Source organism: Malania oleifera, chromosome 8 (genome assembly GCF_029873635.1).
Source record: "Malania oleifera isolate guangnan ecotype guangnan chromosome 8, ASM2987363v1, whole genome shotgun sequence".
In the NCBI taxonomy this organism is placed as follows: domain Eukaryota; kingdom Viridiplantae; phylum Streptophyta; class Magnoliopsida; order Santalales; family Ximeniaceae; genus Malania; species Malania oleifera.
Window position 1 is genome coordinate 74,534,143 of NC_080424.1, and position 17,348 is coordinate 74,551,490.

At 34.2% G+C, this 17,348-nt stretch overlaps 1 protein-coding gene across 1 annotated transcript; it reads right to left on the reverse strand.

Moving 5' to 3' along the window:
* Positions 1-944: 944 nt before the first annotated feature.
* On the reverse strand, positions 945-3,368 carry LOC131161761 (LIM domain-containing protein WLIM1-like). Its single transcript, XM_058117718.1, has 5 exons — positions 2,984-3,368; positions 2,113-2,209; positions 1,950-1,993; positions 1,645-1,734; positions 945-1,458 (listed from the first exon to the last, which is right to left on the reverse strand). Exons 1-5 carry the CDS (start codon positions 3,116-3,118, stop codon positions 1,231-1,233), a joined length of 594 nt encoding a protein of 197 aa, XP_057973701.1. The 5' UTR covers positions 3,119-3,368; the 3' UTR covers positions 945-1,230.
* Between the last annotated feature and the right edge of the window lie 13,980 nt (positions 3,369-17,348).

The following is a 17,348-nucleotide window of genomic DNA, read 5'->3' on the forward strand; positions in this document are numbered from 1 at the left end:
GGATTTCGAATGGGCTACAAAACAGGCCAAAAAAATTTTCCCACAAGTACGGCTTGAGCCGCTTAGTCCATGAGCGCTGCGGCTTGGGCCTCATGACCCAATCCTTCGCTCCATGGATTGAGCCTTAAGACAGAAATCTTTCACTAAAAAAAAAGTCAAGTCATCATTCAGATTGAATGCAACTAGATTTCACAAAAGCCTAACACCTTACACTAGAAAAGTTTATTTATCAATGTTTTTATCTTCTTTTATTTTAATTTGCAATTACATGTCAAAATTTTGGATTTATAGTTTGAGTTCAACTTGTTTCAACTTACATTTGGTGGAGGCAAAAGCAGAAAAAGGGCATGGCCACCTAGATTATAGATCAAGTCAATATTGTGAGTTGAACCCAAACATTTTCATTAATAGGCCAAAATAGTTTGGGAGAGAATATGGCATGACCTCTCCATGATCAACAAGGATGGGCACATAAACTGTGTAGGCAGATGAAAAATAGGGATTAGACGAGAGAACAGTTGTGAACATTCTCCCATAAAGGTATAAAGGAGCACTCAAGAGCGGAATCCTAGATTTTTTGTGCTTTCTTCCTACCTTAGATAACCCTATTGAGTTGAGCATTAAAGGATTTTATTAGAGGTCTGATCCAATCACCCCCTTGCTTTTCTTTTGCAGGACATATATTTCTTGGCTAAGCATTCAACTATCTCGACAGTAGAGATCCATCCCGTAGGAGCCATTGTTTGGGGTGCCCAGCCAATTTGACAAACTAATTCTCTAATGCATCGACAATGCATGGAAGGAGGGCTAGAAATCCCACGTTGGTTGAGAAGCGAGAAAAAACTCTAGCTTATGTGGTCGGGGTTCACTGCGGCAATATAAGGTACCTTTAAAGGATAAAACCGTAAAGCCATGAGTCAATAGAACCACAAGACAACTCTCTCTTGATCCAAGGATTACTAGTACAAAAATCAATTTAAACAATAATCAAATAGGTTTCAATATCTTATGCTAGCTTCAAAATCACCATATATAGAATTTGGAGAATACAACTAAATGCTCACACACATGAACTGGAAGCATCACTAGTTTCGTCTCAGCGAAAAATCATTTCAAAGTGCAGGAAGAGAAGTACACCCCATGGGAGGCAGCAACATAGAAGTGAATGTGGTCAGAAGAAACATCAGATAAAACTGATATGCAAAAGACATATATAGTTCTTTCGGCAGTTCAGGATTCAGCAGCAACTTCTCTGGCATTAGCTTTCCCATTCACTGGATCCTTCCCATGGTCGCCCTCAAGCTGGCTTAGATTGCCCTTCTCCCTTATCAGTTGGGTGTGGTGGTGTTTGCAATAAAGTTTGCCCTCGTGTGCTATATAGTTGGATGGGCTTATCACACACCCTCCATGAGTGCACTTGAAACAGCTCTTGTGGTAAGCAGTCCCATTCACAGTTACCTTTTAGCAAAAGATAATATAATGTTATTAGCATTCTTGCAACTCTGTGTGTGTGTGTGTGTGTATGTGTGTGTGTGTTTTATGCTATATAATAAATAATTGTGTCTGTGCTTTGTCTGTCTGTATCGAAGATTGCAAATGTATTAGATTGGTGGGAAGCTGAGTTCAGAGATCGTTGCAACCTACCCTTTCAGTTGGATACACTGTCTTGTTACAGCCAACACATTTTTCTCTGGTTCCTCCAAACATGTTTGAGACTTTATTTGCGATGGGTTTCTGTCCAAAGCCCATAACCAAAATTAGCAGCATGCTTACAAAATCACGGAACTCGGATTTCGAGTCTTGGATTAGGATTTTTGTCAATTTGAACGAAACACAATACAAATAAAAATCATATTCACTATTGAGAATCTTATTGAGTTTCGTCCAAATCCAAACAAACATAAGACCCGAAAACCACGCTCCCACAACCCTGATTTCAGGGATATTACCTCACTGTCAGCAGGTTTCTCTGGCTTAACAATTTTTGGGGTCCCTGAAAGAAAATTGATGAAAAAAATTTGTGACTTGTCAGCTCAATCCAACAAGAGAAGGGATTTCATCATTTTTTTTATGGCTTGTCTGGATTTGCATCTGAAGTGGAATCTTTGTTACCTTCAAAGCTCTTTTCCAGACTGCCAGTCCTCTTGAAGAGTTGGTCAAAGTGTGGCCTGCAGTACAGAACCCCCTCAAAGGAATTGTAGTTGCCCAGCTGCAGAAAACAAAAATAAAGTTAGTTGAATGGCATTTTTTATAAATGAAATAGACAGCTCATGAGTGACAGATCTGCTTAATTTGGTTGGTATGAACTTTCAAACATTGGCTCTAGATTTGAAATTTGAACAACACAGAGAAATGGATCAGCATTTGACAACTTTCCGCAGCGCACAAGAAATCTTTATATCAAGCTGAAAGAAGAAAAAGAGAAGGAAGAACTTCATGAGGATCTCATGAAGAGGCCCCGTTCCAAATCAATTGAAATGGTTCTGCCGGGCGGATGAGATTTTTTTAATATACCAAAACTAAATCTCATCAAGTGATCTGTAATCCTACATTATCAAATCCAGAACCAGAATTCCTTGTTTGAAAAGAATAGTTTTTAGTTGTTGAGAATTTTGCAGACTCCTAATCCCTGAGCTTGAAAAAAATTCTTGCACCCACCAAACTCTGGACAATGAAATGTGGCCCAAGATGAGCAAATATATGGATTCTAAGAGCACTCAGAAAATGAATAGAGTGTAATCTACACCATTTATGGCTTTAATGCAGACAACTTGCCTCTTGTCCTGTCGAAATCCGATTACCCACAAGAAGAACATGTAAATGCAAGAACAATTTCCTCATCTCCAAGCTTAAATAGATCATTGTGTGTCATAAAAACAGCTACACTTTAAATGCAAAGAGAACCCAGAAAAGAAGACCAAAAAAATAAAAATCCTGACACGGAGATATGGACTTTATGGTTGAAGATGGCATCCACGTATACCTTGAGGGTTCCTCTGCAGTGATGACAGCGGAAGCAGGCTTTGTGGTAGACTCTGTTATCCGCTGTTAGCTTGTCCACAAGGTAGACAGTTTTGTCGCAGGCCATGCATTTCTGGGTGGTTCCTGCAAATGCCATGGCTCAAGTTCTCAACAAGTGAACAGAGACTCTTGCCGAACCCCAAATCCCAAATTACAAATCACAAAACAGAGTGTCTGCTGGTTTCAGCTCTCTGTAAATTTTTCTGCAGAAGGAAATGGGAATGAAGGGGAGCTGAGGAGGAGGTGGTAGAGATAAGGGGGGGATGTGGGGCTGCAGGGGATTGCGGAGACCGAAAGCAGAGCTGTAGATAATTAAAAAAGGGTGGCATTTGACAATCATGTTGTCCAAATTTGAAGCACGTAACCACCTTTGAAAAGATAATTTTTTCCCGTGGCCTGTTCCTTGGCTTTGATAATTTTTCCCCGTCCTCTGGCCGTGGAAAGCCACTAATTTTAAAAGTAAAAATACAAATGCCTATATCTAAGAATCATTGCTCTACTATTTTTGTCACTAGATGAGTTGGAATTGGTTGCTTTTATTCATAAAAGAACTTAGGAATGGCAAAAAGGTAATAGAAAAGCTTTTTACCACATAAATCTAAGTGTTGGTCATTTTTATGAGGTGTACTAGTTTGACCCGTATAGGATTTACTCACATGCCATAAGTTTAAGTCTTCGTCGGAGGACCATTTCCTCTCAATTTTTAAACCTAAAAATTAAGCCATATGTGTAACAACTTTATTGTAGCACCAACTATTGGAATTTGTGTAATCTCAAGAAGGGGGTGAATTAAAATTTTAAAATATTTTGACTAGTTTAAACATTTATATAGATTCACCACAGTTCATATCACATTCAGTATAATAACATATATGAAAAATGATGAAACTATACGTTTAAACATACACGTGCAACATATCTCATTTAACGTAAATGTGTGCATGTAAATAATTATAACAGTAAATAAATAAACATACACATATGAAAATTAAGGTGTAGAAAGTAAATGAGATAAAGAGAGAGAGATACACGATATTTGTTATCGAAATTCGGCCAAACTAGCTTACGTCTCTGCCTCGGGCATACCCCCTAAGGATTCCACTAACCCTGCTTACTTAAACGGGCATAGCAAAAATCGTTAAAACCTCTCCTTACGGGGCGAGGAAAACTCCAACTCAATTATAAGGTTGAACCAAACTTGTACTTGTCTCACTTACGGGACTGGGACTGCCTAATTCAATTTTCGAATTGAACCGAATAGGTCTCACCTATGGGGCTGAGACTCCCTAGTTCAATTTCGGGCTGAACCAAACTAATACAATAAAAATATTTTTGTATATATAATATGCTTCTGAAAATACAAGTAAAAATGTACAAGTTTAAATTCTAACAAATGCACTCTCTAATGATATGAAATATGTTCAGTAGAGTAAGAGTGCTTAAATAGATTTAAACTATAATAAGAAATTTTCTCCAAAAATATATTTCAATGAAAATAAGGAGAACCTAGGGTTTGTTTTCAAATAGATTTTTACACAAAAGGATATGTATGATCTTTAGTTTGAGAATAGTGTGCAAAAATATTGGCAAGATAAAAATGAGTTTTTTCAAAAAAAAAAAAAAATTCATGAAGATGAAATAAGTGGAGAAACATCAAGCAAACTCTCTCAAGAATGATTTTCAAGAATAAATAAAAAGATGAGAGTGTCTGCTTATCAAAACAAATAAAAGCCCAAATAAAATACTCTCTTGTAAAAATGATTTATAAGAACAAATGAAAGAGAGTTTTAGAGAGTAAAAAATTTACCCCAAGAAATAGTGTTTGCAATAAAAAAAATAAGTTGAGGGAACTTTGATTAACAACAGGTTAAAAATATTTGAGAGAAAATATTTATTAATCAAAATTACTAATCTAAGCTATAAAAGGGGTATATATAGAGTATGAGAAATTTTTGACCGTCAGGGACACGTTGGGTATTATTAAAAAGTTTAATTAATTTTTAAACCTGTCTTAGTATTTAAAAATACTGCAACCTGAGAGGTTTGGTCGCCTAGTCCTTAGGATCGGTCGCCCGAACACTCACAAAGAGTAAAAGTGAATTTTTGGGTTCAGTTGATCATAGGCAACGACTAGTCAACTAAGTCAGGCGATTTTCCAAACTTTCGTAATGTTGGCCGCTTGGTGAATGGTTCGGTTTGCCGAACCTCACAATTCGGTTGCTTGGGGTGATTTAGAACTATAAGTTCGGGCGGACAGGGCAAGTAGAAAAAGTCAGCTTTAAGGTTCGGTTGACCATGAACAATTAGTTCAATTTCGTTCAGTCGCCCGAGGCTTAGTCAACATTTTGACTTCTTGGCCAACAAAGTGATTGGTCGACTGAGGTATTTAAAACTGAAATAGGTCGGTCAATCGGGGCTATTAAAGTACCCCAAAAATTCAACGTCGGTCGATCAAAGGTCGACCGAAATCTGCCATAAGGTCTTTCTATGGCCTATCTGAACATTAAGTCATATCATGCAGGATGTATACATTTATTACAGACCAAAATATAAAACCTAAATGCAATTTCAATTGAAATGAACAAATGTCTTCTTTCTTCTTTGCTCTTCTGCATGGAATTTGCCTGAAATGCATAATATTTAAGTCCATTAGGCTTCCATTTTCTCGTATCTTATGTCCGTGCTGAAATGTAAACCTGTTGACACACTAAGTGCACACATAAGATAAATATGCTTTGTCAGCATCGAAATAGAGATCAGACTTAAAAAGCCAACAATCCCCCCCTTTTTGATGATGACAAACGCATTAGAGCAAAATGGGTACAACCTGAAAGGCTACCCCTAAGAATATGCATAATGAAAAATATAAACAATAAAACTTAAACATATTCACGAAAGAAGACATTTCAAAGCATATGCATTTAAGTTTTGTATTAAAGCACAACTGCTCAGAAATTTGCCCCTAAAACCTTCCCCTATAACGCCCCGAGTTTTCATACCATATTTTTTTATATAATATAAGTAAAACATATGCATATATACTCAACCATCACATTAGCCATGTAAGAATCTTTGATACCGTATCAACATAACCCGACCTAAAGTGGGATACCGGGTAAAATGTCATGCAAACAACCCTAACAGCGGAAGTCATCCTTTATAAACCATTCAGAATACAAATACTCAGAGTACTAAACATCCATACATATATACAATTCCAACATACTCCCAAAAATTAATCAAACTCTATGGGAAACATACATCCCAGCTCAAAAACACTCACAGCATCTAATCGGGGTATTAGCTCCCCTCTATCTCGGAGCTTTATCTCCAGGCCTGTCACAGTCCCCTGAAATATTTAGATATTTGGGCGAGACACATCTCAGTAATACAGAATAAATTATTTATAGTGCGTGGCAGTATGAGTTTCATTATATCATAACATATATTCATTTAAGTGATAATACCTTCTGAGAAAAATACACCAATTCCGCATTTATAATCATATAGATATACAACACAAGCTTTTAAAAGCTTAAATTCCCTTTTTCAATCTCATTCATATGCAATCCATGTTTATCAGCGAAAGTTTTCGAGGATAAAGGAGATTACACGCTTATATATGTAGCTCCCCTATGATTTGATATCATTTGTAACCTTACCCGATTAACATGGGTTCGGCTACAATTGATACTTATCAGAGCACTCACCTTACTCAGTAAGCCCTCAAGTGGAGAGTTTACTTCGCCGTAATTATTTATGCTATTAAACTCACACTCTTTCTTTTCACTTTCAATTTTTTTTCATTATCTAGCACATGAGTGTCCTCAGTAACTAGTACATCCGTGTCCGTAACTCATGGCTGCCTTGAGGATATTCTCCATGCCATGCTTCCACCCATGGTCAAGGTTGTACAGCTTGAAGGCTGGATCTAATCGCGGTTGGCCTACTCGGTTAGATCAAAATAAACAATCCATATATTCGTCTGTAGTATAAATGACCTACCATAAACCCAGGTCTAGACCCAGGGGGCAAAACTACCCTTCTCCCTAGCTCATTCGACTATCACACCACACGCTTCATGAGTCCGTGTGATTGCACGGAATCACCACTAGCAATGGTACCGGGCTCAATATCAACAATCGTCTATCAGGGTTCTCATTTCCACATTTCATCATTCACATTTTTCATTCACATTCCACTATTCATAATTGCAGTATTCGCATTCCAATTTTCCACATTTCTATATTCACCATTCCAGTATTCGCATTTCACATTCATATTACAGCATTCACGTTGCAATATTCACATTTTCATACTCGCATTTCAGTATTCACATTTCAACATTTTCATTGCAGTATTTACATTGCAATATTTACATTTTCATATTCACATTTCTAGTAATCATATTTCATCACAATAGTATATATCACATTTCACTATTCACATCATTTTCTGTTTCTTTCTCATCTTTCCAATACCCATTCCATTCTCATAATAGTATATATCTCATTCCGGAAATTTCCACATTTCCCAATAATACATAACATATTCCCATATTTCCCCATTCATTATAGAAAACATTTCTATAATCATATTTCATATCACAAACATCACATTTCAATATTACTCATATGTTACACAATTTCATCTAATATTCATATCATAATATTCGAAGGTAAATATATCATATTTTCCTTTTCACATATTCATTTAACCAGTAATTTCAAAAAATACTGTTATAATTTATTCCCCTTACCTGACTTATTGAGAGGTCCACTAACACCCTAAATCTTACGCTCCTCGGTGTTTACAATTCAAAAATATGAAATTGCATTAACCCCAAATCAATCAACTCGACTTCTAGAATATTATCATTTAATATTCCCTAGGCCCCAAATGTTCCAATTTAATAATTAAAACTAATATTTAACACCCTTACCTCAATTTTGGAGTGGTGCCCCGGAACCCCAAATTGAAAATTTGCTTCGCTTAAGTTGTAGAGAATCCTTCCAAGATCCTCATGGTGGTTCCTGATCATTGATTTGGGCTAAAATGAAGCCGAAATCGAAGAGAGAAGGGAAAGAGAGTCGTAGGGTTCCAAGAGAGAGAAAGAGAAAATTTTGTTTTGTTAAAAGAAATGAGCTCTTGAGACTTTCTTATAACTCTCATTGCAGAGAAAATCGTCGACAGTTTTTTGTACCTCTCACAAAACCGCCGATGGTTTGGGCTTCAACCCATCCTTTTTTACTATTTTATCTGTTACCTATTTTCAGTAAAAAGAAAGCAGTCGACGGTATTTTGCTCCCCTCACCAAACCATCGATGGTTTGGTGAAGCCGAATTTCCTCCTTTTTCAATTATTTTTATTATTATATTTTCTCGGATCTCTACATCCCCTTTTTGGTCATTAACATTTTTCTCATTAAAATTCACCCCCTTTTGGCATCAGCAAAAAGGGTTAAGTTAAGTAAAATAATTTTATCATTTAAAGTAGGCTTAGCAAAGAGAACTCCCTTTTTAAAAATAAATTTTATTTTTCTTGGAAAAACTCTCCATCTTTTTGGCATAAGATTTGGGCATAAAGAAATTTTAAACTTGTTTAACAAAATTTGGCAATATCGCACACAAAACAGTTTAACTAGTCATTTAAAAGATTTGAGTTCAACACACACGGCATATGGTAGCAAATGTAGGTTTGAGCATAAAAGCAGTTTAACTAGTTCATATGCATTCCATGTAAGATCAATGAACCACTTGTGCAACACCTTCTAAAAATTAGAAAATTCATGACACAAAATTTTAACATAGAATAGCACAAGTTATGAAGACATTTCAACACACAAGCAAGACATAAAATATATTCAATATAAGTTCAATTCTTGCTTGTTTAAATATATATACATACATACATATATATATATATATATATAGTATATGTATGTTTGTATGTATAAAATATATCTCCTTATGATTTTCAATAAAGACAGGTGGCGATGCTTGCTGAAAAAGAAACTTTAAATGAAGTTCAAGCAAGCAAAAGTTTTTCCGGTTTGACATTTAAGTGCAATCCATAATATGACTAGAAAAAGCTAACCACATGGATCCCAAAGATACTAGAAAATTTACGAATAGGGATCATATGGAAAGACCTAAGACACCGTGGCAAACAAAATATTTTCATTTATAATATTCAATAAAGACATTACAATTAAGCACAAGCCACAATGAATTCAAAAACCAAATCTAAGTTAGAAATGTTTTGAGCACAATAACATAAAAAATAATTTCTAGGTGATCCCCCTACCAATCTGAATACGTGCTTAGATTCTATTAATTACTTATACTGACATTGATTGTGAAAATTCATTAAGAGTTTGAACATTATAAGTACTATTTTCATTCTTAACCGATTTTACTGAATATATTCCATTTTCTCATATCTTATGTCCTTGCTGAAATGTAAACCTATTGACACACTAAGTGCACACATAAGATACAGATGTTTTGTCAGGATCAAAATAGGGATCGGACTCAAAAAGCCAACAATCTTCCCATTTTTATGATGACAAACACATTAGAACAAAATGGGTACAGTCTGAAAAGGCTCCCCCTAATAATATGCATAATGAAAAATGTAAACAATAAAGCTTAAGCATATTCACGAAAGAATACATTTCAAAACATATGCATTTAAGTTTTGCATTAAAGCACAACTCCTCAGAAATTTGCCCCTAAAAACTTTCCTCTTTTGGTTATTAACATTTTGCTTATTAAAATTTTCCCCCTTTTGACATCAGCAAAAAAGGCTAAGCTAAGTAAAATAATTTTATCATTTAAAGCAGGCTTAGCAAAGAGAACTCCCCTTCTAAAAATAAGTTTTATTTTTTCTCGGGAAAACTCTCTCTCTTTTTGCCATAAGATTTGGGCATGAAGAAATTTTAAAACTATTTAACAACATTTACAATATCGCACACAAAACAGTTTAACTGGTCATTTAAAAGATTTGTGTTCAATGCACATGACATATGATAGCAAATGTAGGTTTGAGCATAAAAGCGGTTTAACTAGTTCGTATGCATTTCATGTAAGATCAATGAACTAGTTGTGCAACATCCTTTAAAAATTTGAAAATTCATGACACAAAATTTTAACATAGAATAGCACAAATCATAAAGACATTTCAACACACAAGCAAGACATAAAATATATTTAATATAAGTCCAATTCTTGCTTTTTTTTAAATGTATATATATCCAATTCTTGCTTTTTTTAAAATGTATATATATATATATATAGATATCCCCTTATGATTTTTGATAAAGATAGGGGGCGATGCTTGTTGAAAAAGAAACTTTAGGTCAAGTTCAAGCAAGCAAAAGTTCTTCTGATTTGGCATTTGAGTGCAATCCATAATATGACCAGAAAAAGCCATCCACATAAATTCCAAAGATACTAGAAAATTTACGAACAGAGATCATATGGCAAGACCTAAGACATTGTGGTAAATAAAATATTTTCATTTATAATATTCAATAATAACATTACAATTAAGCACAAGCCACAATGAAATCAAAAACCAAATCTAAGCTAGAAATGTTGTGAGCACAGTAAGATAGAAAAATAATTTCTAGGTGCTCCCCCTACCAATTTGAATACCTGCTTAGATTCTGTTAATTGCTTATACTGATATTGATTATGAAAATTCATTAAGAGTTTGAATAGTACAAGTACTATTTTCATTCTTAACCTATTCTATTGAATATATTCAATCTTCTTGTATTTTATGCCCGTACTGAAATGTAAACTTGTTGACACACTAAGTGCATATATAAGATATAGATGCTTTGTCAGCATCAAAATAGGGATTTGACTAAAAAAGTCAACAATCTCCCCATTTTTGATGATGACAAACGCATCAGAGTAAAATAGGTACAGCTTGAAAAGACTCCCCTTAAGAATATGCATAATGAAAACATATAAACAATAAAACTTAAGCATATTCACGAAAGAAGACATTTCAAAAACACATGCATTTAAGTTTTGCATTAAAGCACAACTGCTTAGAAATTTGCCCCTAAAAACTTCCCCCTTTTGGTCATTAACATTTTGCTCATTAAAATTCTCCCTCTTTTGACATCAGCAAAAAGAGTTAAGTAAAATAATTTTATCATTTAAAGTAGGCTTAGCAAAGAGAACTCCCCTTCTAAAAATAATTTTTATTTTTCTTGGAAAAACTCTCTCTTTTTTTGGTATAAGATTTGGGCATAAAGAAATTTTAAAGCTGTTTAACAACATTTGACAATATCGCACACAAAACAGTTTAGATGGTCATTTAAAAATTTGAGTTCAACACACATGGCATATGATAGTAAATATAAGTTTGAACATAAAAGCGGTCTAACTAGTTCATATGCATTTCATGTAAGATCAATGAATCAGTTGTGCAACACCTTTTAAAAATTTGAAAATTCACTACACAAAATTTTAACATAGAATAGCACAAGTCATGAAGACATTTCAACACACACGTAAGACATAAAATATATTCAATATAAGTTCAATTCTTGCTTTTTTAAAAATGTATATATATTTATATATATATATATATATGTATAAAAATATATCCTCTTATGATTTTCGATAAAGACAGGGGGCGATGCTTGCTGAAAAAGAAACTTTAAATGAAGTTCAAGTAAGCAAAAGTTTTCTTGGTTTGGCATTTAAGTGCAATCCATAATATGACCAGAAAAAGCTAACCACATAAATCCCAAAGATACTACAAAATTTACGAACAGGGATCATATGGCAAGACCTAAGACATTGTGGCAAACAAAATATTTTCATTTATAATATTCAATAAAGACATTACAATTAAGCACAAGCCACAATGAATTCAGAAACCAAATCTAAGCTAAAAATGTTGTGAGCGCAGTAAGATAGAAAAATAATTTCTAGGTGATCCCCCTACCAATTTGAATACGTGCTTAGATTCTGTTAATTACTTATACTGATATTGATTGTGAAAATTCATTAAGAGTTTGAATATTATAACTACTATTTTCATTCTTAACCGATTTTACTAAATATATTCCATCTTCTCGTATCTTATGTCCATGCTGAAATGTAAACCTGTTGACACACTAAGTGCACACATAAGATACAGATGCTTTGTCAGCATCAAAATAGGATCAAACTCAAAAAGCCAACAATCTCCCCTTTTTTGATGATGACAAACGCATTATAGTAAAATGGGTATAGCTTGAAAAGGCTCTCCCTAAGAATATGCATAATGAAAAAATATAAACAATAAAGCTTAAGCATATTCACGAAAGAAGACATTTCAAAACATATGCATTTAAGTTTTGCATTAAAGCACAACTGCTCAGAAATTTGCCCCTAAAACCCCCCCTTTTGGTCATTAACATTTTGCTCATTAAAATTCTCCCCCTTTTGGCATTAGTAAAAAGGGTTAAGTAAAATAATTTTATCATTTAAAGCAGGCTTAGAAAAGAGAACTCCCCTTCTAAAAATAATTTTTATTTTTCTTGGAAAAACTCTCCTCTTTTTAGCATAAGATTTGGGCACAAAGAAATGAGAGTTAAGGTGTAGTCCCAAGAAGGGAGGGGGGGGGGGGGTGAATTGGGTTATTAAAAATTTTAGTTCTTTTTATGAATTCTTAACTTTTTGTTAATTTATCAAACATACAATAAAATCTTAATTGAATTATCAATCCACAAACCAACACTACAAGTAAACAAACCTTGAACAATCCAACAACCAATCAACAACTAAAGTAATCAATAACAAAATACCCAATCAAGATAGATTTTTGGAAATTCTCAGCTTTTCCAATAACTCAAGGTATTTGGTTGTATCTAACCTTGTGAATATATGTAAGTCATGTGGTTAATGAATTTTTTTTGCACTCTCTTAATTAAGATTTCCGCAAATGATTAAACAACGTAATCCCTTTTGGGTTTCCACAAAAGTTTAATCAAAACGTACTTTCTTAATTAAGAGTTTTCTTTAATCTCAATTTTTTATTTCAACAACCTGCACTTTGCATACACACAACACAATGTATATATACGCTAAAAATAAAGAGAAGAGTAAGAGAGACACCGAGATTTTTACAACGTTCAGCTTATCCCTAGCCTATGTCCTCGCCTTAGGCCAATACCACCTAAGGATTCCACTAGAACACTCCTTTTCGGTTGGAGCTAACCTTTACAAATCCCTCCTTAAGGGTAAAGCCCCCTCTCCAAGTGATACCCCATGCTTAGTCACTTCTTCAATAGGTTAGATTAGTACGAGCGATACCCCACGCTTAGTACAACGATCCAACAACCTGAACTGTCAATTCACTACAAGGAAACAAGAAATAATCCCTTTGTACAATAACACTCTCACAAGAGTAGATTAGTACAATTTAAAGCACAATATACTTCAATATTCAAATATCAAAGGAAATAAGATTGAAGTTCAAGAGTGATTTCACCAAGTTTATTCTCTTAGATGAGGATTAGCAATCAGTAGCTTAGAACTCAAATAAGGAAGATTCAGCACTTTAGAATTCTCAGCAAATCAGTTTTGCAAGAGTGAGAGCAAGAGAGATCTTTGAGAGAGCAAGAGTACTTTCATCTTTGAAATAGATTTTCAATTACTTGGCATGTTTGATTTGCTAAAACCAAGGCTAATAAAAGTATTTTTGTGTTGCGCAAGATTACTTGGAGCATTTCCCAAGTTTTCATAAAATTTGGGGCACAAGAAACCTTAGTTTGAATTTTAAACATTTAAAATTTCTAACCGTTAACAATGTTTAGTAGACTGAAGTGTCAAGTTCATTCTTTTGAAGTACTTTTAAAACTCTGAAAAATATAACTGGATACAGGGTTAGTCGACTGGGGTGAAGGGTTCAGTTTTCTGAGTGTACTGCCTCTTCTGTATTCCAAAAGGAAATTCTTCAACAAACTAAACTTATTCTTTAGTCTTCAGAGAAAATTCTTCAGTAGACTGAAGTTACACTTCAGTTTTTTGAGGCAATTCTTTAGTCGTCTAGAATTGCACTTCAGTCATCTGGGCAGTCACTTTTCTGGTTTTTCAATTTAGTTTTCAAAAGTTCTTTTTGCTCTCTTGCTTTGATTACTTATAAAACTTTTTTCGTGATTTTAAATAAGGTATCAAAGTCCATAATTAACCCCTAAAAAGCTTCAACATATTTCCATAAGATATTTTAATATGAAGTACTTACAACATGGTCTTAAAGCCTAAAACTCTAAGCTTGAAGTCTTCCATGGTATATTGCTTTGTGTCCTATTTTGACTTGAGCTTGAGTCAGCTTTAGATTTCTACGCACTTTACTCATGTTGATGTTGCTTGAGCTATCTTTGGATCTCTTTGAATTCATGCCTTAATATTCTTTAAGCTTCATTTGATCATCTTTCTTTGAAGTATAAGTTTTCAATGATCCTTCTGAGCACTTGATCTTGTATTCACATACTTGAGTCCTGAAATATCATCATTTAACCAAATATGTTAAGTTCCTCTGATTTGTTATCATCAAAATGAGATTTTAAGCCTTCTAAGGCCAACAAAAAAATTTAAAACTGTTTAACAACATTTGGCAATATCGCACACAAAATAGTTTAACTGGTCATTTAAAAGAATTGAGTTCAATACACATGGCATATGATAGCAAATGTAGGTTTGAGCATAAAAGCAGTCTAACTAGTTCATATGCATTTCATGTAAGATCAATGAATCAGTTGTGCAACACCTTTTAAAAATTTGAAAATTCACGACACAAAATTTTAACATAGAATAGCACAAGTCATGAAAACATTTAAACACACAAGTAAGACATAAAATATATTCAATATAAGTTCAATTCTTGCTTTTTAAAAAATGTATATATAAATATATCCTCTTATGATTTTCGATAAAGACAGGGGGCGATGCTTGCTGAAAAAGAAACTTTAAATGAAGTTCAAGTAAGTAAAAGTTTTCCTAGTTTGGCATTTAAGTGCAATCCATAATATGACCAGAAAAAGCTAACCACATAGATCCCAAAGATACTACAAAATTTACGAACAGGGATCATATGGCAAGACCTAAGACATTGTGGCAAACAAAATATTTTCATTTATAATATTCAATAAAGACATTACAATTAAGCACAAGCCACAATGAATTCAGAAACCAAATCTAAGCTAAAAATGTTGTGAGCGCAGTAAGATAGAAAAATAATTTCTAGGTGATCCCCCTACCAATTTGAATATCTACTTAGATTTTGTTAATTACTTATAGTGATATTGATTGTGAAAAGTCATTAAGAATTTGAACAATATAAGTACTATTTTCATTCTAAACCGATTTTACTGAATACATGTTAAACGATTTGTGTCCCACCAATAAGATATTTCCTAGAACATACATACGCTAAAGATCAAACACTAATTCATGCACGGTGTTCATGCATACCAAGAACAATCTATATCAAAGATAATTCAATGAAGACATGGTATGATGTTCATGGTACCTCAAAAGGATTTGGACTCAAAAATTAGAAACAATAATAGTGTGAGTCCATAGGGCAGGTGAGTTATAATCCTTATCTTAAGGATGGAGCTTATGTCCCCCGGTATAGTCTCAAGCACACATAAGTGTATTTATGTTCAAGGATGAATCTCATTTAAGCACATCCATTACATGTTCATCCTTCATAACAAAACTTAGCATGCAAGATATTATAGATGTTGGAATTGATGTGATCCCAAGAGGGGAGGGTGAGTTGGGTTTTAAAAAACATTTCGGCTAATTTAAACATTTACACCGACTCACCATAGTTTATATCTCATTCATAATATAAACGTGTATGTAAATTAATAAAGTGATAAGTGTAGACATACACATAGAACATATCTCATTTAAAATAAAGGTGTGCATGCAAATAATTATAACAATAAATAAAAGCATACACGTGCAAAAATGTAAGTGTAGAAACATAAATGACATAGAGAGAGAGAGAGAGAGAGAGAGAGAGAGAGAGAGAGAGAGAGAGAGAGAGAGAGAGAGAGAGAGAGAGAAAGTGACACACAGATTTTTTATCGAGGTTTGGCCAAACTAGCCTACGTCCCTGCCTTGGGCATACTCCCAAGGATTGCACTATCCCTCTTCACTTAAAAGGGCGGAGTAGAAGCTGTTTACATCCTCTCCTTATAGGACAAGGAAAACCTCAGTTCAATTTCTGAAATAAACCGAACCGGTCTCACTTATGGGGCTGAGACTCTCTAGTTCAATTTCTAGGCTGAACCGAACCGGTCTTACTTACGGGGCTGAGACTTCCTAATTCAATTTCGGGCTGAACCCAACCGGTACAATAAAAATAATTTTTGTACAAAATAATGCTTCAAAATACAAGCATAGAGGTACAATATTAAAGCTCTAAAATGCACACTCCAATGATATAAAATGATGCTCAGTGGAGTAAGGGTGTTTTTCTAAAAACAGTGTTTTCATCTTTGAGAAAATGATGTGCATGATAAAATGCTCAAAGATCTGAACCTTATAGAATATTTCTCCATAAATATTTTCAATGAGAAATAGGAGAACCTAGGGTTTTGGTTTTTCAAATAATTTTTTGCAACATAAATTTTTTTCTGTGATAGCATGGATGCAAAAATAAATGCCCTAAAATAAAGATATTCTCTTGTAAAAATGATTTATAGATAAATGAAAGAGAGTTTTGGAGAGTAATAGATTTGCCCCAAGAGAAGAGTTTGGTAATAAAAACGTATGTAGGGGGAACTTTGATTAGGATAAAACTAGAGAGAAAAGTTGGCTAATCAAAGTTGCTAATCTAAGTTATGAAAAAGGTATTTATAGTTTTTCAACAAAATATGACCGTTCGGGACCTATTAGGAATTTTGGAAATGTTTTAATTGAGTTTCAACCCTAATTATCCCGGTAAAAAAATTGGAAATTCGAGAGATTCAGTTGCCTGGACCTTGGGTTCGGTCGCCCGAACAAACACATGAAAAAAAGTTTATTTTTCATGTTTGGGTGCCTGAGGATAGGTTCGGGTGGTTGAACTAGGCGATTTTCCAATCTGCTCGAGGTTCGGTCGCCTTATCAGAAGTTTTGTCTGTCAAACTTCAACATTCGATCACCCGAGGGTATTTGGAACGTAAATGTTTGGGCACCCGAGTTATTGGAAAAGTCCTTAATAGGAGTTTGATCGACCATGAACACTAAGTTTATTTCAGTTCGGTCGCCCAAAGTCAGGTCAACGTTCTGACTTTTCCTATATTCGGTTAGCCGAGACAT

What these genes read in the sequence shown, in the direction of transcription:
- LOC131161761 (XM_058117718.1), bottom strand. Translation starts at nt 3,118, where the DNA reads ATGGCATTTGCAGGAACCACCCAGAAATGCATGGCCTGCGACAAAACT. An exon ending in ACTGCAGAGGAACCCTCAAG is followed by an intron (nt 2,210 to 2,983) that starts GTATACGTGGAT and finishes TGTTTTCTGCAG; the next exon opens with CTGGGCAACTACAATTCCTT. An exon ending in CAGTGTATCCAACTGAAAGG is followed by an intron (nt 1,459 to 1,644) that starts GTAGGTTGCAAC and finishes TTTTGCTAAAAG; the next exon opens with GTAACTGTGAATGGGACTGC.